Here is a 23204-nt window from a genome sequence, read left to right as displayed (position 1 = left end):
GAGAACTGCTCCCTGCGGCACCCCACAATTAAGTGTGTGCCTCTGGGACAGCTCATCCCCGATTGCCACCCTTTGTCCCCGACCCTTGAGGAAGGAGGAAAGCCATTGAAGGGCTAGCCCCCCAACCCCTATGTCGGCATGAGGTGACATGTGGCCCAAGCAGTCAGGGGCTATAAAGCAAAGTCTGCACAGATAATATCAATCAGACTTCATGGTTATTAACATAACCATCATTCAAGTTTATGCCCAGACTACAAATGCTGATGAGGAAGACATTGAAAGCGTTTATGAAAGTGTCCAGGAAAAAACTGATCACATACCTAAACAAGATGAGCTTATAGGTGACTGTTAGCCTTCACAATGATGAAGGCCTGATTGCTTCTCCATCAGTACCAACACACTGCGTAACAATTGCTGTTACTAGGACTCTGGGAGTAAATGGAGTCACACGTCTAGCACTCTACCTGTGTTGCCATTTAGAGGCTCCACCTACTCGCCACACCTGATTCGCTCCTACAAGCTGACAGGGAGGCAATCTATTGCAGTTTACCTGTTACCCCTCCCTGTTATCACACTTCAGATAGCAAGACCAAATAGGCGTGGTATGATTCCAGAGATCAGGCATTCAAAATATAAGAAAGTTTAATAAATGAATAAAACAGAATAAATGTTTTGTTCGAGCATTCAGGTTGAGCAAGGGTACAAACAAAAGATAAAAACACACCATCCCCTGTTCTTACGCTTGGTGCTTATCCTAAACCATGTTTTAATAGAACAGGCTAGTTTTACTTGAAGTTGCAGTAATTGCAGTAGTTTAAACCTCAGCATTAACTTTGTTCTCATGGTTGGAATTACCTTTTTGTTCCATGCAATGTAGACAAAGTGGAGTCCCTAGGTAAAAGCTTTATCCTTCATAGCTTGTTACTCCCAAGTCAAGAACAAGATACAAGATATCTTCTTCTCCTTTTGAGAGATTCCCCTCCCCCCATGGCTGTACAGTGCTGTCTTGTACAAGAGCAAGAGATTATTTTGGGATCTCTGTCTCTTGTTTCTGTGTTAAGTACCATAAAGTTATTTTCAACATATGGTGACCTATGAATTAATGTGCTGCAAAACATCCTATTCTTAACAGCCTTCCTCAGATCTTTGCAAACTGAGGGTCATGGCTTGCTTTGTTGTGATCTATGAAACACAAGCTCATTTTCTTTTGAATTTCTCTCACATGCCCCTATAGCCAATAAAAATTTATAATATAATCTCTTCTGCCTGTTTCTTTTCTTCCATTTAATAATAATAATAAATAAATTTTCTTCCATTTATATTCCATTTCCCAAAAAAAGGAGAAGTCAAAGACTGCAGCAACTATTGAGCCACTGCATCAATTTCTCAAGCAAGGTGATGCTCAAAATCTTACAACAAAGACTTACCATATATGGAACAAGAAATGCTTAATGTTCAAGCTGGATTCAGTAAGCCTGATATGGTGGATTTTTACAGTGTCTTAGTACAACATCTGGTAAACAACTTCAGTTTCAGCTGGTATTAACCATTTGTATAATTAGAACAATCCATTAAAGAGAACGCTGCTAAGTTTAAAGGAAGTAAGGGTTTTGGTCTTATAAGCACTGTTCTCTGTCATGAACCCAGGTCTTTTGGATCATACCTGAGGAGTCATGCCTGTTTCAGCTATATTTTCCAACTCTGGGATTGGCAAGCAAGAAAGGGCTCATTCACTGAACCTTTTCCATGTGAAGAAGAAACAGCCCTGAAGGTTTGTTTGTTTGTTTGCACAATAAGCCTCTTGATTACTGGACCCAACTAATGTCCCTGATCTTTGTCGGGTAAACATCTGCTTCCTAGTTACTTGCTTCAACTGGAGTTTCTTAGTTTTGCCAGATTTCGCTCTGAAAGATGGTAGGTGATGAATACTCTGCACTCTTGCACATTACTGCCTGGAGAAATCGCCCTTATCAGCTTAAGGAGCTGGATATACTGCCTTGATGTAGACAGCCCAGGCAAGCACTATCTCATCAAATCTTGGAAGCTAAGCAGAGCTGACCCTGGCAAGTACTGGGATGGGATACCTCCAAGGAATACCAGGGCTGGGATATAGAGGCAGGCAATAGCAAGCCACTTCTGAATATCCAAGCCCCAGTTGAGGTTGCCAGAAGTCAACCATTACTTCCAGGCATGCACGCGCACACACACACACAATACACACCAGAAAAAGAGTTGAATATACTTATGTGGATTAATTTGCATCACACGCCTGGAGACAGATAGTCCAAAGGGAGCCTTCATTGTGCTCTGGTTTGCATTATCACTAGTTTGAGGTTATTAGGGAGCTATTTGGGTCATCATGCCATGATTATTTCCTGCTTTCAGTTTTGCCTCCAGAGAAAATGTAGCCTTCTTTCCCCCTTTCTGATCCCCCCCACCATTTCTGATAATGTAAAGGCTCAACACTGAGGAAGCAGCATCCGTAAGGCAGAAACACCACTCAGAGAAAATGCAGCAATTGTGGATTCATTATTTAATGCTTAGAACTCTTCCATCCACATACTTGCTAGAATCCAATTTGTAATTGATGCGCTGGAAAGCCCCACCTTCCCCTGATGGCATCACCACAGTTTAGAGTGGGGGTAGGGGAGAGATCTTATTAAAGGGGTCCTCACAGTTCAAGATAGCTCAGAGTAGCAGCAGAGAAGAGCAGGAAGGTGCCTGTGAGATACGTAAAGGGGCAGCTTCTGAATTGTGTGTTGGCACAGATTACACTGCTGTGTCTGTTCCTCGTGTGATCACAACTCCTTGACATTCTCATCTGGACTCCAGAGCATCTTGGATTTGTCCCTTTATGCCTATGCTTTCCTCCAGCATGAACTGTGTGGCAGACTTCTTCACCTACGAAACCACCAAATCAGTGGTGGTAAAAAGTTGGACCATCGGCGTGATCAACCGGGCTGTCCAGTTGCTCATCATTTCCTACTTCATTGGGTGAGGGAAGGCAGGTGAATGGGTGAAGTATATCCCATCTTGGGGCAGGGGGAAATGGGAAGGCTAGGTAAGGGTTTAAATCCCACAAGTTACCTTGTTGTCAAGTAGTGGCTAAGTGAATGAGCTGTGATCCAGGACAGCCCTGGTTCAAATCTCACCTTTGCCAAACTCAGCAGGTGGCTCTTAAGCCTGCCTTTCTCCACCCCAGATCTACAATGGGGATTAATAACTTTGGTTTCTTGAGAGGGTTGTTGTGAAGATTATAACCCAGTGACACATGTGACGAAGTGCTTTGAATTCTGGAGATGTCAGAGAAATGCTAAATGTTTTAAAAAGAAAAATGAATATAAGTTTCTGAGGTGAGACATGATAACTTCTTAATTTTAGCAAAATTGTTGCTAAAGGAGGTAGGATGAGATGAAGGCAGGTGGTGGGAAAGAATGACCAAGTATAACCTTACTGTTTTAAGATTCTATCTTATTACTGCAAGGTATAAGAAGCCATACTGGAGTAAATGACTCAGGGAATATCAGTTCAGAGGTTTCCGCTGACTGGTCCTGAGAGACATGGGTGTTTACTTTGGAAATGGTCTCTGTAATGATTCCACTGCTAATGGTTATCGGCTCTCAAAGAGTTCCCTGTAGCGACATGGTACAGGTGGGGATTCAGGGTCTTACTGAACTGCAAATCATGTTTCCTCTGGGTTTAGGTGACAGAAAGAACTTCCCTTCTCTTACAGGTCAGCTGTGTTGGGGGCTCTGTGGAGAGGCAAGAGAGTTAAATTTAATGTATAATAACAATCCTCTGCTTACCATTTGCCCAAGGGAAGTCTCTTTAATAGGCAAAGGAGACCTGTAATTCCTTTGACAACAAAAAGAATCTTGTGGCATCTGACAGATTTATTGTAGCATGGGCTACAGTTCACATCATCAGATACATGAAATGAAACCTTGGATGCAGAATTAAATATACATAAGCAGAGGGGAATTGTGAATAGGCCATGAAAAAATATGATCTGTGAAATTTCTCTTAGAAGCCCAAAAGTATACAGGATAAGCACAAAGACTATTTATAGCTTCTGTAACTGGTGATGAATACGTGGAATGTGTTAAGTTGAGCCATTTAACATCTTTAGTGGCTAAGAAAAGTGTAGCCTCAATTCAAGCTGTGGCCAATACAATTAAGCCTATTAATAAATTCTAATTCAGGATTGTAATCTCAGTGTGCTCATCCACTGAGATTTCATTTTCAGATGTAATGATATTAAAAGCCTGTTTAAACAAAAAATAAATTCTAATTCAGCAATTTCATGCTGGAATCTATTGAAGAACTGTTACTTTTGTGTCAGCAGAGAGTCCTAGTAAATGGAAATATTTTCCCACAAACTCCTGAATTTTTTTCAAGGTTTCTTTTGGTTTTTGCTGCAACAAACTAACATGGGTACCTAAATGGAACTTCTTGTTCTGGTTGTGCATGTACTGTACTGGTTAGTTATTATGTCATTTGTTCAGCAGGGAATCCATGTAACAGAATGTGTATGGACCAACAAGAGAACTTATTTGAAAGTACACAGTTATGTAGGTGAAATTGTTGACACATATGGTCGTATCTTCTTGCAAAGGGAAGTATGATTTTAAAGGATTGAAACGTTTTGCACAATAGGTTTGGATTCTAAAATTGCCCCTGCTGGATAGCTGTAATCACATGGAAATCTGACAGTCTTTACCATCCAGATACATGTCAAGGCAATTTCTGTCACAGTTCCATTCCAGATTTCTAATACTTCATGGAAATGCAGTAAAATTTACTTTACCACATGACCAAGTGCTACAGGCTGTCATCTGAAGCTACCTTATGTGTGGATGTATGGGATGGATATTGCTGCAGATGTGAGCAAGGGAGGGGGAATTATGCACATTTAAACATGGAAGCATGGAAACATGGAGATGGAAACACAGATGGCTATTACTGCTGGAAAATTACTATGCCAGGAGATAACTCCACTGACTGTGTAAATACAAAGGAGAAGCATGGGGGACACTGGGGGAGTTGGGAGGATGTGTGAGGGAAGTGATGACAGTTCAAAGTCAGCTTTGGCAGGATTTGAATACCAATCCACTTATTATAGATCAGACAGCTGATATCTGCAGGATTGCCCCTGAAAAAGTGACTTCAGGGCTATAGTGGGTGAGAGAAACTTTTCTTCAGAGGGAGGGAAAGCCATGTGAGGATTACTGGATGGGACAGTGCATTATGATGAAGTGCACAAGAGGACTGTGAGCAAGTTGACCAGGTATCAGCTAGCTCAACTAGTGGGAAGAGATGTTTGGGAGAGTTGTCATGACTGGTGAGATAATATGCATGGCAGCAATATCTGTGGAAGAATCAGCTTCAGGGCTAGTTGTTGTGAGGTAACTTGTGAAAACTAACTGCTAAGAGGGAAGAACAGCTATGAAGACAACAGCAATAAAGAAGCAGCATTTTGGGAGCTGGTATAACATTGCTAGACATTCTATACTTTAAAAGTATAGCCCTGTTTTAGGATACTTTGGTTCCTGAGTGGTGTTATTTCTTTTAAAAAACCTTTTGATCTAGTAAACCAAAGAGATTGTGTAGAGGCAACAACCTTGTACTGTAAGGGTGTGAGATAGTAGAACTGTGTGATCCAGTCCAGTGGATATTATGCGGGACATGGAACAGTATTATAATTGTAAAGGACAAATCCTTGGCAGAGGAGAATAAATTTATTTATCACAATGCTAGGTTTTGCCAAGAAAGTTTTTATTACATTACGCTTGCTGAGGGAAAGCATTAAACTTTCCCCCCCCAAAAAGTTATAACAGTATAGTCCAGTGACTAAAAAGATGGTTCCAGGTTCAAGTTTGACCTCTATCATTGATTTTCTGTATGGGTCCAGCCATATTGCCCTTTTCAAACCTCGATTACTTATCTGTAAAATGGGATAATTAGGTCGCTGTGAGGTTAACCACAGCAGACTTAAAGAGATTAGACCATTCTGACTGCATAAATATTATTAGGCAGGTTAATCGAGTTGAGTGACGCTTTTCCCTCTGAGTACTTATTATTAAGGTAGGGCTATATTAAGTACTCACGGTATTTTTTGTTCTGAGGAGGGGATGTTGTTGTAGCTGTGATATAATAAGCAACTCTGTATCAAGGGATGAGGTTGGCAATATCATGGGGACGGGGAATGCGGCCTGAAGACTGCAGGAGAACTGCAACAGTGTTGGAACTGTGTGAGTTTGTTTGCTGGACCTGGCACAGACTTGCTTCCTGGGCTCCATTCCAGAGAAATATGGATGGAGGGACTGATGGCAGGAAATGGCTGGTGCCCTGGCATCGTCCTCATTACCCTTCCCCAGTTCTGCTTGAGTGCTTGGACTGAGTTCTCCCTTCTCTTTGATATTGTTAACCAGAGTTCCATTAGCATGGATAGCCACTTGCCAGCCATTCCTTCTCCCTCTCCCTCTCCCTCCCCTTATCCTTCTTTCTACAGTGTCCCTGCTGAAAACTAGCTTGTAACTTTTGTTTTCCTCCCATGGGTCCAAGCAAAATGATGGATATTTTGTTCTTCTCAGCAGAGTTATTTTTATAGGGCTATGAATCCAAAAAGCCCAACCCAGCTAAAGTTATCAAAGATTTCAGGTTTTCACGGCTGGTAACATCATTAGGGTTTGTAGAATCTTTCGGGGCCCTGGCCCCACTCAATGCACAGTAGCCAAGAAGGTCAGAGCGCCTGCTCCGGCTGCAACGCCACTGAGGATGTTCTCCACAGCTGAGAACGAAACGTCTGGAAGGAAAACTTTCTTCAGTAGAACACGGCACTTGAGCCCGAAAGATTCTACAAACCCCAGCTAAAGTTATTGAATAAGCACCATCTAATAGAAAGTGATACAATTTCAGTTATGACGAGTTTCTTTCATGAGTTTCAGCATCACAGCTAACCATAATGCTGATCCCCAGGAATTCTTGAGGTAGAATTCTTGAAGTAATACATTTTCCAGTACTATCTGGTAACATTTTGTCAGTAAATAAATATAAACCAGCGTTTTGTCAGTAAATAAAAATGATTTCCCTCCCTCTCACATGCCATTATCATCTTTCTCAATGTGTGGCTTTTAGCATTGCCAGCTTCCAAGTAGGGCTGGAATTCTCCTAGAATTACAGTTGATCTCCAGAAAATAGAAATTAATATTTCTGGAGAAAATGACAGCTTCGGAGGGTAGACTCTATGGCATCACATCCCTGCTGAGATCACTTTTGTCTCCAAACTCTTCTGTCCTCAGACACCGCACCTAAATCTCCAGGAATTTCCCAGCCTGGCACTGACAACCCAAGCTAGTGTTTTTCCCCCATGATGGATAGTGCTTGGGAATAGGGATGTGCATTTGGATATTTCCAGTCCAAATATATAGATATGAAAAATAACTTATTGGTGCTTCCTGGTTATATTGGACTAATTGGATGGTAATCAGGATACTGGTGAATGGGTTCCAAAAAAAATCTGTAGATATCTGGAAATGTTTGGGGTCAGCATTTTAAGGCTCCCAGGACTGCTTTTCTTCAATTTTACAGAATATCTGTGTCACTGTCTTGTATTGGTTCTCTGGGGCTTACAACAGTGTCCGTTGCTTAAACTGGTTTGCCTTGGATTATCTAGTTTGAGATTGATTACCGTACTTTGAGTTTGCCACATTGACTGCAGTTCTGCTATGATTCTCTGGTTTGACATTAGTCTGGTTGGTTGTTGGTTCCGTTTGCATTGTGAGGCTTTATACCAATTGTTCCTTGTTCTTGTGTGTTTGACTATAGGCCTCTTTACTGTGGAGAAAGCATGAAATTTCCCTCCCCCATAGGAAACAATGGACTTCGTAGGATGCCCGGGGGGCACCTTGTTCAGGGGCCAGTAGAATTGGGCTCCTTGATCCAATCTACTTGAAACTTGTGGTCTTTAGTGGATGAGCAGGAAATGTTGGTGTTGTTCCCTGAAATGTTGGTGTTGTTTGTTTGAAAAACAGCTACTCCATCATATGAACATATGAAGCTGCCTTATACTGAATCAGACCCTTGGTCCATCAAAGTCAGTATTGTCTTCTCAGACTGGCAGTGGCTCTCCAGGGTCTCAAGCTGAGGTTTTTCACACCTATTTGCCTGGACCCTTTTTTGGAGATGCCAGGGATGGAACCTGGGACCTTCTGCTTCCCAAGCAGATGCTCTACCACTGACCCACCGTCCCATCCCCTCTCCCAAAAGATTCCCTCCCCCCCCCAGGTAATAGCAGACCTAACTGATTTTGGAATTAAAAATAAATTACAAATATCAAACTGCTATTGGGGGTCCACATAACCTATAATACTGGTATTTATGTCATTCTTGATATTCAAATTCAAAAAATATTATTTTTTTCCAGCGCATGTCCCTACCTGAGAGCTTTCAAGTGGAAGGGATAAAATCCTCCTGCCTCATATCTATGCCATTTCCTGAGCTCTGGGATAAATGTTAGGCCTTGTTTCTAAACCTCCCTCCCCCACTAAATGGTCAATATGAAAGCAGAGTTGTTCATACATTTTCAAATTGATAAAAAGGTTCTGAAGGGATTTCTACTATGTTGTAATGTCCCCTGTTCTTGAAATTTCAGTCTAGTAGCCCAACTCCTCTATCTTGTTCGACGCTTGATTACTCTTATAGTTTGGCCTAGGACCTTTCCACAATGAAGTTCGGTTATACACATCCTTCTGCTTTCTGAGCCAGAAAATTGGAGAGCATTCCTTGCTTACTGGAAGAGAAAATGCATTACCAGAACAAACACAAGTTGTGCCGTATTTGATTCATTACTGTGCAGAATGGACACCCCTTTGACCACAAGAATAAAGTGCAGTTTGTCACTCGGCGATATATATCCCCACTTTGGAATTCTGTTGCATTCCATATGAAATAAAACATTGGTAGTCCCACTGGTCTACTTTAAAAGGCTTGGCATAGATAATTTTTTTTGATACCTGAAAATAAGAAAAACCAATTGTATAAGGTAAAATACCTTGTGCTTTGACCTGAATGGCCCAAGGTATGTCATCAGATCTTGGAAGCTAAGCAGGGGTGGCCCTGATTAGTACCGAGATGGGAGACCATCAAGGAAGTCAAGGTAGATGCGGGCAATGGCAACCCACCTCTGTTTGTCTCTTGCCTTGTAAATCCTACTTGCCATAAGCCACTTGCTACTTCATGGGACTTTCCACCAATACAACATCTGTTGATGCACACTTGTAGGCTACGCATCTGTCATAATCAGGCTCTGCAAAGCTTGAAAATTTGCGTACTCCTGGTGACCATTGATAGAAATAGGGGAGCCAGGTTTCCCACTATAGCAGGAGACCTCCCTGCTCCCACCCCCTGCATCTGGTCCCCTGCTGCTTCTGGTCGCATAACCAGGAATTATGTGACTTATCTCCACAGGGCTCTAGTGATCCCTCCAATCTCTATGATAACACCCACATAACATATGAATTTGTGGGAATTGCTCGAGTGTGGCAGTGATGCATCATGTCATCTCCAGTTACGCAGTGGGATAGCTAGAACACTGGCTTATCAGGCCTGAAGGTCATCCATTCATTACATTGGAGCGGGACCCTCCAGAAACCTGCCTTAAATGAGCAAGCAGGAGTCCAGATAAGACCCCAGAAGGATCTGTTCTGGCCCATCCTCAAAAATACTTGCAATTCACAGTGAACCCACAAGGAGCATGCAGACATGCGCATGCAAATTCACACTGAACCCACAGGGAGCATGCAGACATGCACATGCTCAGCATGCTCTAAGTGACATAACATAGACATGAAGAGGTTGATTTGAACAATCCGTAAAAGATAGACCCTTAGTGTGGTCATAGTTGCCCTTCTGTCCTGGAGAATAGGGGGGAGCTATTGACCCCTGAAAAACCAAGTCACCAAGGAGAGCTCCATAGGAAAGGTATACCCAGGGCTTTTTTAAAAGCAGGAACACACGATAATGCAGTTCTCGCTGGCTTGGTGTCAGGGGATCTGGTCTAATATGCAAATAAGTTCTGCTATACCTATCTTTCTGTGTGTGTTTCTTTGTGGCATTTGCTTCCCTGCCTCAGGGGGTATAAGGGGCTCCCTTGGAAGGGAGTTGGTCTCATGCCTTGTGAGGAGACAGGAGGTTTACTTCAGTGCTCGTCTATCCTGTTGTTGCTCAAGAACTTGTGCTTCAACTGTGAATTTGTCTCTGTGTTTATTGGGCTGAAAGGGTCAGTGGGAATCTCTTGTGCACAACCCTGCCCTCTCCCTTGAGTGAGAACTGGCCTTTTCACCACAACAGAGGCTGCTGCAAGTGAGTTCCCCTTGAGCTGCAGTGTTGACTGCTGGGACTACCCAGCACAGGCCACTTCTGTGGGGTGGGACAGCTCTGGAAAACACTCCACTCCAGAATTTCACCTAACAAAGTGATGCTGTGGTGGTGCCCCAAGAAACTCCAGGGGGCTTCCCTGCCCTTGGCTGACAATCCTGAGCCCCAGGCAAGGTACACTCATTGTCGCCATCCCACACCACCATCAGCTAGGTCTGCTACAAAATCCTTATGTCCCCATCATCTCCATCATGGGAACCCTCACCTGAACATATGAACATATGAAGCTGCCTTATACTGAATCAGAGCCTTGGTCCATCAAAGTCAGTATTGTCTTCTCAGACTGGCAGCGGCTCTCCAGGGTCTCAAGCTGAGGTTTTCACACCTATTTGCCTGGACCCTTTTTAGTTGGAGATGCCAGGGATTGAACCTGGGACCTTCTGCTTCCCAAGCAGATGTCTACCACTGAGCCACCATCCCTCCCTGGACCAGGGGCTTGGCAGCCCTATTTTTATCAGTGCCACAGCTCACTCAGCTAAGCTGCAGGGCCTGGCGTTGGCCATCCCGGTGCACCTTGCAGAGGAGAGGTGAGGGCAGCCATCCTCCTTCCTCCAGTCCTGCTTACCATTGTTGCTCACAAACCCTAGATAACAATCCGCTCCATGAGAGCTTCTAAAATGGGTGAGGGGAGAGAGAAAAGGTCTGTGTCTCCCACTGTTAGTGACCTTCATGCCCACAAGCTCCTCCCGCACAGCACTTGCAATGAACCTGCAAGCTGGGAGAAGAATCGTTTTCTGTTTGTCCAAAGGGAATGATTCCGGTGCTGAGAACGTTGATCGCACAGGAGCTCTTTTCAGAGGGAAGCCTTCTGGATCCTGTGCAACCATTATTAAGCGTTTATTGTATACCTTGACAGAAATCCTACAAAGGTCCAAAGAAAGCAGCCATTGCTCCATTTGTTAACCAGGGGCCATTCCTAAATAGAGGGAACAGCTGGACCACCCAGGAGAAACAACAGCTTCACTGCAACTTGACAGCACTCCATCTTGTTAACATTTGCCAAGTTACAAGTGGATTTGGAGAAAAAATCTAATTTGATTTGATCCATTCGCGGCTTCCACCCTTGAATAGCAGCATCTGATCCTTCATAAGGGTTTTTCCTCTCTTTGTGATGTTCAAAGGGTATCTAACTATAAAGCAGATGGCATCAGCTGTGCTCATGCATTCTTCCTGAGCATCTTTCTGAACCAGGGAAGTGATGGCTCATAGTGAAGAGTGTTTTTTTTTTTTTTTAATCTAGTCAAACAGAATGAAATCCAGCAGAGGGACTGAAGCTCTGACACTGGGAATTGGGTGCAAATATTCAAGAGGAAAGATAATTGGCAGTTGAAACAGCTTGCCAAAGGATGTGATTGACTGGGGACTAGATGTCTGTTATGCTAAGAGTAACTGGGGAGATGACATACATACCCTGTGGTATTCAGGAAATAAGATTAATGATGAGAAAGGCCCTTTATAATCCGTGATTCACTGAAGCTCACAGTAGACATTTACCCTAGAAATTGCACACTTACGCACCCACTAATAATTGGGAGCAGACTTAATTGAAATCTATGAGACTTCCTTCAAAGTAAATGCATTCAGCACTGAGGTGACACTTTTGCGTTTGGCAAATGAAGGACTCGTGCTTGGTGAAATGGTGCTGCCAAAACTTTCATCTGGCTGATTAAACTGATTAAGGGGAGGGACGGTGGCTCAGTGGTAGAGCATCTGCTTGGGAAGCAGAAGGTCCCAGGTTCAATCCCTGGCATCTCCAAAAAAGAGTCCAGGCAAGTAGGTGTGAAAAACCCCAGCTTGAGACCCTGGAGACCCACTGCCAGTCTGAGAAGACAATACTGACTTTGATGGACCGAGGGTCTGATTCAGTATAAGGCAGCTTGGTATGTTCGCATGTGTGTATATCTGCAATAAACCAAGAGAAAACTGGGCACAAGGGGGCAGCACATAACAAGAAGTTAAACAGGAAATGCCAGATAGATTCAGGTGGACAGCTGTGTTGGTCTGAAGCAAAGGAACAATTGCTTCAACCTAGGAATTGCTTAGGTTTAATTAGAAGGAGAAAATGTTGGCACAGCCAGGGCCGCTAGCTTTGACCCTGATTGATAATCCAGTGGGGAAGCAGGTTATACAGAAGAGCACATGCTTCATCCCCAAATTTCCAGAATTCTCCCTGTCCTAAGCTCTACTAGGGTTGCCAACTCTGTCTTGGGAAATTCCTGGAGGTTGTTGGGGCACACAGACAGACAAATGGCATTGGGCAAATGGAGATCCAAAGAGTCAGGGTTTGGTCCGAGGGTCAAGCACTAGGTCAGGATGTCGGGTCAGCGCAGAACAAGTTGATGGACGGTCCAAGGCAAGGGTCTAGCAGTCCAGGAGTCAAGCATGAGAGAGGTAGAGCAAATCCAAGAATCATAGCCAGAAGCCGTCTAAGAGTCACAATGGCAGAACAGAGTCCACTTCAAGAGTTGTCAGAATACATGGTAGGTTTGGGTATAGTGATTGCACGGTCTGAGGTAATTTGACTCGTTGCTTCCATGCCTGCCTTGTCCTCTGTCTCTCCATTCCTTGTTGATGCATTCACAGATGGGCCACATTCAGCCAGTGTGTGGGTGATCATCTTGGCTCATTCGGACCAGGCATTTTCAGGCTGTGAGGCACCTGCTCTGCCTCCTTTTGAGTAGTTCATGCCACGCCCTTTGCTACCAGCATTCCAGCAACTCCAGGGGACAGAGGTGGTAAAGCAGCTTGTGATACCTTGTCTGATCCTGGGTCTGGAGTCAGGATTGGCAAGGTGTTACCCTCCACTGGGGGCCTCTTAGCTTCCAAGTGTTTGAAACTGTTAGTGAGCTGAGACCTGCTTCTGTCATCTCTCTGTCCCTTTCTTCCTCATCTGAACTGGCCTTGTCATGCTGATCCATGACAGAGATATGGGGGTAGAGTCTGAAGAAGGCAGTTTTGATAACAGATCAGCCAGTATCATAATGTCCCTATATAAATCGATAGTGCGGTCTCGTATGGAATACTGTGTACAATTCTGGTCAACACACCTCAAAAAGGATATTATAGCATTGGAAAAAGTGCAGGAAAGGGCAACTAGAATTATTAAAGATTTGGAACACTTTCCCTATGATGAAAGGTTAAAGCGCTTGGGGCTCTTTGACTTGGAGAAACGTCAATTGCAGGGTGACATGATAGAAGTTTACAAGATAATGCATGGGATGGAGAAAGTAGAGAAAGAAGTCCTTTTCTCCCTTTCTCACAATACAAGAACTCGTGGGCATTCAATTAAATTGCTGAGCAGTCAGGTTAGAACGAATAAAAGGAAGTACTTCTTCACCCAAAGGGTGATTAACATGTGGAATTCACTGCCGCAGGAGGTGGTGGCAGCTACAAGAATAGCCAGCTTCAAGAGGGGATTGGATAAAAATATGGAGCAGACGTCCATCAGTGGCTATTAGCCACAGCGTATTGTTGGAACTGGGGCAGTGATGCTCTGTATTGGTTGTGCTTGGGGGGGGGGGCAAAGTGGAAGGACTTCTAGCCCCAATTGTGAGCCACAGGAGGTGGTGGCAGCTACAAACATAGCCAGCTTCAAGAGGGGATTGGATAAAAATATGGAGCAGAGGTCCATCAGTGGCTATTAGCCACAGCGTATTGTTGGAACTGTCTGGGGCAGTGATGCTCTGTATTCTTGGTGCTTGGGGGTGGGGGCAAAGTGGAAGGGCTTCTAACCCCAATTGTGAACCTCCTGATGTTTTTTTTTTCTTTTTTGGCCACTGTGTGACACAGAGTGTTGGACTGGATGGGCCATTGGCCTGATCCAACTTGGCTTCTCTTATGTTCTTATGTGACACAGAGTGTTGGACTGGATGGGCCATTGGCCTGATCCAACATGGCTTCTCTTATGTTCTTAAGGCAGAATTTGGTCTGGGGAGGGAGCTCAGTGGGTGTGTAATTCCATAAAATCTACCCTCCAAAGCTGCCATTTCTTCCAGGGAAACTAATCTGGAAATCAGATGTAATTCTGGGAGAACTCCATGCCCCACCTGCAGGATGTAACCCTACCAGCAACTCATGAAAGAACCCAATCAGTTTGTTCCCCTCCATGCAACAATCCAATCAACTCTTTCATTTCCCCTTCATCTCGGCAACACTACATAAAAGAGGTCTTTTTTATTCTTTCAGCTCTTCTTCCAGGTACATGCATGTTTTCCTTGCCTTTTATGCTCCCCTGCTCTAGACAATTTTGAGCTAATACATTAGCTGAGTATATACTCAAAATCTGTTTTCAGTACCAAGGCTCAGTAGTATGGAGAACATACCTCTGAGAATATGTAGGCCTTGTTCACACAGCGTGTTGAGTCCGAGTTAAACTGACCCAGTTCTGTTCTGAATATTTTTGTGCCGGATAGTATTGATCAGACTGCCATACTGTAATTCAAATCACTTCGCAGTGAAATCGTCTTCTGCTGTCCAAACGATGGCACAATGCGGTTCTTTTTCCCCCTCCACTATTATGCGCATGCACGTATTATGTGCACATGCGCATGCACATAGGTTAAAACATTATGTGGTTATGCACATATCGCTAAGTAGTAAAGTAAAAAAAAAAAATGGCGACCGTTAACCGGATGTCTGAGGCTCCTTTTGCTCTGGGACAGCCTTCAGACATCTGAAAGTTGGTTAATATTGCAGCAGAACTATCGAAATCCAGAAGGAAACAGCGGCGACATCGGATTATACTGTATGTCTGAACAGGGCTATAGAGTGTCTTTCAGTCCTGATTTAATAAGTACAGTGTTCTGCTGCTTAACACCAGTGCTGGATTAAAACCTATGGAAGCCCCTAGGCAAATCTCAGGGCCCCCCTTGCAAATTATCTCAGAGCTGGAGTACCCTCCCTACCACCTGCAGCCCCCGCTGCAGCTGCAGGCACCTTCTCAAAAGCCCCTTTGACAAAGCTGCAGGGGAGAGGCAGAGAGAGGCAAACTTGTCAATAACACCAGCAGCAGCCACGCCAGGCAAGTCAGACAAAGAGCGGATCAGTTGCTGGCTGCACGTGCAGGCTGGGAGAGCTGCAAGCAGGAAGAAAACCAGAGGGAAAAGCCAGCCCAGGGCCCCTAGAGGCATGGGGGCCCATAGGCATGGCCAGTGCATGGGAGTAGGCCATGTAGGCAGCTGCCTAGGATGGTCTACTGGGTGCCACTAGGCGCCTGCTCCCCACATGCCAGCTGGCCTCAAGTGGCATCTTTCCCCCACCCGAGGCTCAGGCAGAGGAAAGAGGCAGCTCGGCCTTGCTCCTAGGCTGCCTTCCCTTGCAGGAGAGGCAGCCTGAGAGCAAGGCAGAGGCCCTGGGCCACCTATTTTCCCCGCCTGAGACTTTCCTGCACACTGGGAAAGTCGATGGGGGGGGGGGGCATTGCACGGTAGGCTCCTCAAGAAGAGTCCGCTATGCCAACAGGGCCATCCGGCCCCACTTGGCTTTCCTGCACCATGAAAGATCGAGCGTGGGGGGGGGGCATTTGCATGGTGGGCTCCTCAAGAGGAGCCTGCTGTGCATATGGGGCCATCCAGCCCCACTCAGCTTTCCTGCGCTGTGGGAAGGTTGATGGGGGGGTGTTTGCATGGTGGTCTCCTTAAGAGGAGCCTGTTGTGCAAATGGGGCCTGCATTTCGGCAGGTGCTCATGGCCCTCCCCATTGGAGGGGGGGTGGGGCCTTGCGGGGGGCAGCAAAAGCCCCAGCACCGGCCCTGCCCAGAGGCTACTGGGCCTAATTGTTCCTCCAGCCCTGCTTAACACCCTTAACATTCAGGGGCAGGTTACCTCTGAACTCAAGCGTAGATAGGGATTTCAAGAGTATGGGCTGAGTCCATAATATCTTCCCTCCACTCTTCGTTTTCAGCCCCCCTCTCTTTCCAGACATTTCATAAAGCAAAGATGTGTTTAAATACACATATATATTTACCAGGAGAGCAGAAGATGGCAGTTTTGATGTTGTTCTCGATGCTCTATCTCTGCATTGTTCTGTGAGTGTGTTAGTGAAAGGGGTTAAAGAAAACCCTTCCCTTGCCCAAATTCCTCCATCCCGCACTCCAGCGGAGCTCTGTTGCAGCTCCGGCTGGCTTTTCCAATCTGAGTGGGCTGGGAAAAGGAAGTAGCCAATAGTAAAAACATCTCATTTGCATTTATCATTTAGACTTGGGGGGGGGGGGAATGTTAAGAGGGTGGAAAGATCAGCAGCTTCATTTGAAGAATATTTATTTTATGCCAGGGGGAGTTTGTTTGTTTTGCATGCTTCCTGAGAGTAATCTAACCATGGGATCAAACACAGTTATTTAACATCATAGCTCGGAGATACTTACATCACGTTAAGATGTAGTTTATTTATGAAGACTGCTCTGGGTTTCAACTGTCACAGGCAATTATACTGTAGATGAAATGGTCCTACCATTGAGGAAGCTGTGATTTAGCTATGACCAAAAGGACCGCTCACAGGCAAAGAACTCTCAGCCAGACTCAGAGGTCCCCAATCTTACTAAACTAATGAAAACTTTTGCAGTTTTCCAAGCGGTAATGTGCACCACTCCACTCTGGCTGCCAAGGCATGGGGCCAATCACAAAATAGCTGCCTTGGGGGCGGATCAAAGCACAAAATGTTGAGCGGTTCCAAGCCAAACTTAAGAGCCCCATGGTGGTAAAGCTGCAGTACTGCAGTCGGAGCCCTCTGCTCACGACTTGAGTTCGATTCCAGCGGAAGCTGGTTCAGGTAGCCGGCTCCAGTTTGACTCAGCCTTCCATCCTTCCGAGGTCGGTAAAATGAGTACCCAAATTGCTGGAGGGAAAGTGTAGATGACTGGGGAAGGCAATGGCTAACCACCCCGTAAAAAGGTCTGCCGGTAAAATGCTGTGAAAGAAAAATCACCCCAGAGTCGGAAACGACTGGTGAACATATGAACATATGAAGCTGCCTTATACTGAATCAGACCTTTGGTCCATCAAAGTCAGTATTGTCTTCTCAGACTGGCAGCAGCTCTCCAGGGTCTCAAGCTGAGGTCTTTCACACCTATTTGCCTGGACCCTTTTTTGGAGATGCCAGGGATGGAACCTGGGACCTTCTGCTTCCCAAGCAGATGCTCTACCACTGAGCCACCGTCCCTCCTCACCATCCCTGCTTGCACAGGGGACCTTTCCTTTCCAAGCCAAACATCCTCCTACCAGAGGCAGCTGCTCCTGAATGGGCATTCCTTGCAGAGGTAAAGGTGATGTTTCCTGGGCTCTTCTGATGCACCTCCTGTGCTGAGGAGGCAGAAGAACACTGAGGCTAGCTCTCTGGTTTCTGTTTCCAAAGAAAGGGGGAGGTTGCTTTCTGTGTGGCCGCAGGCAGAGTTTGCCAAGCACGGAAGCATTCATAGTGGCAATGGAGCATCCATGTGGTAGTCTCTCCCACATTTTCTTTGCTTTAGTCCCCTGCAGTTGCCATTCCTCACCACCACCACCAGAAGGCTTTCTTTAATAATGGGGGAAGGAAGGAAATTCCCAGCTTTCATTTTTTTTAAAAAAAAATGTGCACCTTCCTATCCACACAGCACACAAATGCACATCAGCCCGGTACACATAACAGACAGCAGGCATTCATTCAATGAATCCAGGAAGACGATCAACAGACATGAGGCTCCTGGTCCTGCTTCTTTGATATTGCCTGTTCATCTACTGGGTGCAACCGTGTGGAAGATGTGACTAAGCATATGCCTCTCCCCATGTGCAGCAATGCTGCCTTCAGAAGATCTCTGATCACAGGTAGGGAGAGTTCTTCCTCTGTGTTGTCACCTTTGCAGATGACCAGGTGACGATCAGTGCCCACTCTCCCTCCCCACATATTTAGTGAACACGTGCCACTGTCGTTTGTAGCCAGATTTTGACTGCAGTCATTCAAAAAGCAAGTTAAGGAACGATTGCAGCAAACTGGGAGAAGATACAGAAAGTAGATGGTTAGAGACTGATATGTGTGTTTCTGCAAACCCTATCTGGTTTGGAATGTAGACCGCAGCAAAACCTCTGTGCGAAAATAGCTCGACTTCATACACGTTTCTAATTTTTCTGCTGAATAGAAGGTTTTAGAGATCCTAATGTTACAGATGGAGGGTGCAAACTACGCACTGGCAAAAGGCAGTAGCATTCTGCAGCAGCAGATGCAATAATACATAGCCAAGTGTGATGAATGGATGAGTGAACTCTTGACAATCTAATGACTATAGTTCAACAAGGGTCTTTCTACCCAGGCAGAACTTGTGCCCGTAGTCTGGAGATCAGTTGCAATTCCAGGAGAAACTGGCAGTCCTAATCTCAGATTAGGAAAATAGCTCGAGGGCAGGCTGAATCCCCCTTTCCGCATGGGCCACTGTGCTGATCCAACTCAGACCCTGCACATAACTTGGAAAATCTGGTTGTAAAGACAAAGGTGGGAGCATAATGTTTAGCTAGGCCCTCATGAGGAACCTAAAAATACTTATGACTGGTTTGATTCATTTGATTTATAGCCCATCCTCCCCGCAGGCAGGCTCACGGCAAATCACAACCTTTCAATCAATAACATGCTAATACTAAAACATTAGGGTTCCGGTTAGCTTACACCTAACTGATATGGGAAACTAATGTAACTTTACCAGATTCTTGCTATTTATACTGTTATAAGGTTCAATGTTTTAAGGTTTTAAATGTTTTGATTGTTTTAACTGCTTATATATTTAAATGCTAATTTAATTTTATGTCTTATTATCTGTTGTGAGCCGCCCTGAGCCACCTTTGTGGGAAGGGCGGGATATAATAAATAAATAAATAAATAAAAGTTGAAACAAAACATTAAACAAATTGACATTAAAAGATAAAATTTTAAAATCAAGTTATAGTCCAATTAAATAGATGGCAACTAGTCAAGGCAGACTCAGTGCCTTGTAACACTCTTGACAGTTTGGTGTGGAGAGCCAGTTTGGTGTAGTGGTTAAGAGTGCGGACTCTTATCTGGGAGAACCGGGTTTGATTCCCCACTCCTCCACTTGCACCTGCTGGAATGGCCTTGGGTCAGCCATAGCTCTGGCAGAGGTTGCCCTTGAAAGGGCAGCTCCTGTGAGAGCCCTCTCCAGCCCCACCCACCTCACAGGGTGTCTGTTGTAGGGGAGGGAGATAAAGGAGATTGTGAGCCGCTCTGAGACTCTTCGGAGTGGAGGGCGGCATATAAATCCAATATCTTCTTCTTCTTCTTCTTCTTGACAATCTAATGACTATAGTTCAATAAGGGTCCTTCTACCCAGGCAGAAATTCTGCCCGTAGTCTGGAGATCAATGCAATCAGCAGTGCAATCAGGGGAGGCTGAGATGGTTAGAATGATGACCAATTTCTCAACCAAAGGCCTGGCAGAGCAGCTCCATTTTACAGGCCCTGTAATAAATTCCACAGAGCCCTAATTTCAACTGGGAGCATGTTCCACCAGGTCAGGTCCAGGGCAGAAAAAAAACCCTGGCCCTGGTCGAGGCTAAGCGGACATCTTTCAGGCTGGGGACTGTCAGAAGATGTTGCTCTGCAAAACATAAAGCTCTCCAGAGCACCTGTGGGGGAGAGATGTCCATAGGTATGTTGGTCCCTGGCCACAGAGGGCTTTGAAGGTTAGTACCATAATCTTGAACCACATCTGATACTCAATTGGCTGCCAGTGCAACTGGCACAACACCGGCTGAATGCACTCCCACGCAGACGTCGCCATCAGAAGGCGTTTTGTACTAGCTGCACTTTCTGGGTCAGGTTCCAAGGCAGCCCTGAGTAGAACAAGTTACAGAAATCCAGCCTGGAAGTGACCACCTTGTGGATCACTGTAGCTAAGTCCTGAGAGGTGAGATAGGGATCTTACCAGCCAAGGATGGTAAAAGGCTAGGGCTGCCAGCCTCCTGGTCTGGGTGGGGTTCCCCCCACTTTTGGGGACTCCTCCCTGCCCCAGGCCAGCTGCCCAGTGGGGGAAGCAATGCCCCCAACAGCAGCCACCCTTCTCCTGCCAGAGTTAAAGAACCCTACAGATGATCTCAGGAGATGATCAGCTGAATGGCCCTTTAAATCTGACAGGAGGGGAGAGAGAGAGGCAGAGGCTCACCACACACCTGAACTGCTTAGAATTTGGGTGAGTGGGACTGGCCTCACATGCCTGAATTCCAAGCAAGCATTGCCACTTGGATTTTAGGCATGTGAGCCCCAGCCCTGCTTGCAAAAATTACTTAAAGGTACCACCCTTTAAATGCTTTTTGCAAGCGGGGCTGCGCTCACCCAAATTCCAAGCAGAAAATCACTACTTGGAGTTCAGGCATGCAGTCAGTGTTGTTGGGGGCAGGGCTACATCTGCAGTGTGATGTCATCACGTTGGGGAGACCCCACCCCCTCCAGGTATGCACCCCAAAGTCCCCCACCAGGGAGGAGGCCTGACCTGGCAATCCTATAAAAGGCTGACCTGGCAACCATGGCAACCTGGGCCTTCATAGAAAGCGAGACATCCAGGATCACCCCTAGGCTCCTCACCCTCAGCACTGCATCAATGGCACCCTCCCTGCCAAGAGTTGGGAGCCAAGTTCCTGATCGCAAACCCCCATGACTCAGGAACAGGACCTCCATCTTCACTGGATTTAATTTCAGCCAGCTCTGCTACAGCCATCCAGCCAGTCAGCATACTGGTGACAACCCAGCCCACCCACCTCCATACCAGCTGGATGAGGGAGCACATGTAAGTGTTAAACAACATTGGTGAGAGGACTGCCCTCTGCAGCACACCACGTTCCAATGGGTATCATGGAGAGATCCTCTCCCCAAGTGCCACTCTCTCTCCCCAACCATGCACAAAGGAGGAAAGCCACTGTAAAGCAGCCCCCCATATCCCTTTGTTGGTGAGGCAGTAGGTCAGAAGATCATAATTGTCCATATAGAATGCTGCTGTTAGATCAAGAAGCGACAGCAGAACCGATTTCGCACTCACCCTATGCCGCTCACATTCGTCTTCTCAGCGCCGTGTCCTTCCAATTTCCTACTATTTGCCCCGGGGCTACAGCAAAGATCAGCGTTTAAGCGCAGCAAACAGAAACTGGTTTTTAGCGGTTTCTGTTTGCTGTGTGAAAACGCCGATCCTTGCTGCAACTCTGGGGCAGATAATAGGAAATTGGAAGGACACTGAGCTGAGAAGATGAATGTGGGAGCAGTGTAAGGTGAGTGCGAAATCGGTCCGGTACTAACCCACCCCAATCCAAGTACCTCCAGAGGTCATCCATGAGGGTGACCAGCATGGTCTCCATCCTGTGGCCAGGGCAGAAGCGGGACTGGAATGGGTCCAGGATACAAGTGTCACCCAAAAAAGCCTGGAGCTATTCAGCCACCACTCTCAGCCACCTTACCCAGGAGCAGAAGGTTCAACACTGGGTGATAGTTGGCAAGGACCGCAGTGTCCAATGATGTTTTTTGAAAGAGCAGACTTACCATTCCATCTTTCAAACCTGCTGGGAATATCCCCAAAGATAGGGACAGATTGATTGTATCTCTCAGAGGGACCCAAACACCATCTCTGCAGGCCTTGACCATCCAAGGTGGGCATGGGTCAAAGAGGCAAGTGGTGGGCTTCACAGCTGCCAGGATCTTGTCAGTCTTCTCCCAAAAAAGCAGACTGAAGTGGTCCAAACTGGACCCAAAGATGGACAAGGGGCTTCCTGTCTCTTTACTGTATCAACTGTGGCCGGTATGTCCTGACAGAGCAATAAGACTATCTGTGAAATAGCTCGCAAATGCCTCACAGCCAATAGCCTGGAGACTGGAGCTGTGTCCAGTTACTATAAAACAATGAATTTGGATTATGTAGTTCCAGAATTATGTGTCTTCCCATTATCTCCTGCCTAATCCCAGGAGAGGTGCTAATTGGTCTCTGTTTCCCAGGTGGGTGTTCCTGCATGAGAAGGCCTATCAGATGAGGGATACCTCCATTGAGTCATCTGTGGTAACAAAAGTGAAGGGCTTCGGGAAGTACAGCAACCATGTCATGGACACAGCTGACTATGTCACACCTCCACAGGTATTCCTCGTAAAGTTCTTAGGGTGGGGTTTGTGAAGGAATTAACATCTCATGAGTCTGGATAATGGAACTCTGGCTTTATTTACTAATACGCGAACAATATAATGGGGCTAATAATAACCTGGCCTCTATGCTTAGCACTGCATGCTGAGTCTGTCCTGTCGAACTGACACCGTATTTGTAAACATATGTATTTGAAGATCTTAATAAGTTATATGCAATGTTCCCTCTGAGCTGAGTTAGTGTGAGCTAGCTCAGTTTTTTTAGCTCACACATTTTTTGTCTTAGCTCAGGAAAAATGGCTCCAGAGCAAACTAATTTATGCAGTAACTCACACCATTAGTGTCAGTAGCTCAAGAAGTAGAATTTTTGCTCACTAGACTCCACAGCTTAGAGGGAACAATGGTTATATGTACTTTCAAGTGAGAATACTATGAACCTTCATATGCAAGAACTAGCAGGGCATCTAGTCATGTGCAGGAACTAGTAGTTCCAGGTAAAGACATGTACCCACATTAAAAGATAATAGTCTGCTCACTGGTGCCAGGGAATGAACCTTAGATGCAAACATCTATCTTGATGCCCCTGCAGAGTGTGATTTTCCTGGCAGCTCAAAATACCCTCCTGAAATCTTGTAAGAGGACTTGGGGATGGGCTTCTGAAATAAGAGAGGGTGGGAA

The 23204-nt window shown here is 45.5% G+C and overlaps 1 protein-coding gene across 1 annotated transcript in view; it reads left to right on the top strand.

Moving 5' to 3' along the window:
* The first annotated feature begins 2756 nt into the window (after positions 1–2756).
* Positions 2757–23204, top strand: part of P2RX3 (purinergic receptor P2X 3) — a 57813-nt gene continuing 37365 nt past the window's right edge. Inside the window, exons 1-2 of the mRNA XM_060262018.1 lie at positions 2757–2994; positions 22389–22524. Coding sequence (XP_060118001.1) covers positions 2855–2994; positions 22389–22524 — 276 coding nt within the window. The 5' untranslated portion in view covers positions 2757–2854. The remainder of the gene's footprint in view (positions 2995–22388; positions 22525–23204) is intronic.

Source organism: Heteronotia binoei, chromosome 21 (genome assembly GCF_032191835.1).
Source record: "Heteronotia binoei isolate CCM8104 ecotype False Entrance Well chromosome 21, APGP_CSIRO_Hbin_v1, whole genome shotgun sequence".
Classification (NCBI taxonomy): domain Eukaryota; kingdom Metazoa; phylum Chordata; class Lepidosauria; order Squamata; family Gekkonidae; genus Heteronotia; species Heteronotia binoei.
This window is presented reverse-complemented; position numbering and strand designations above follow the sequence as displayed.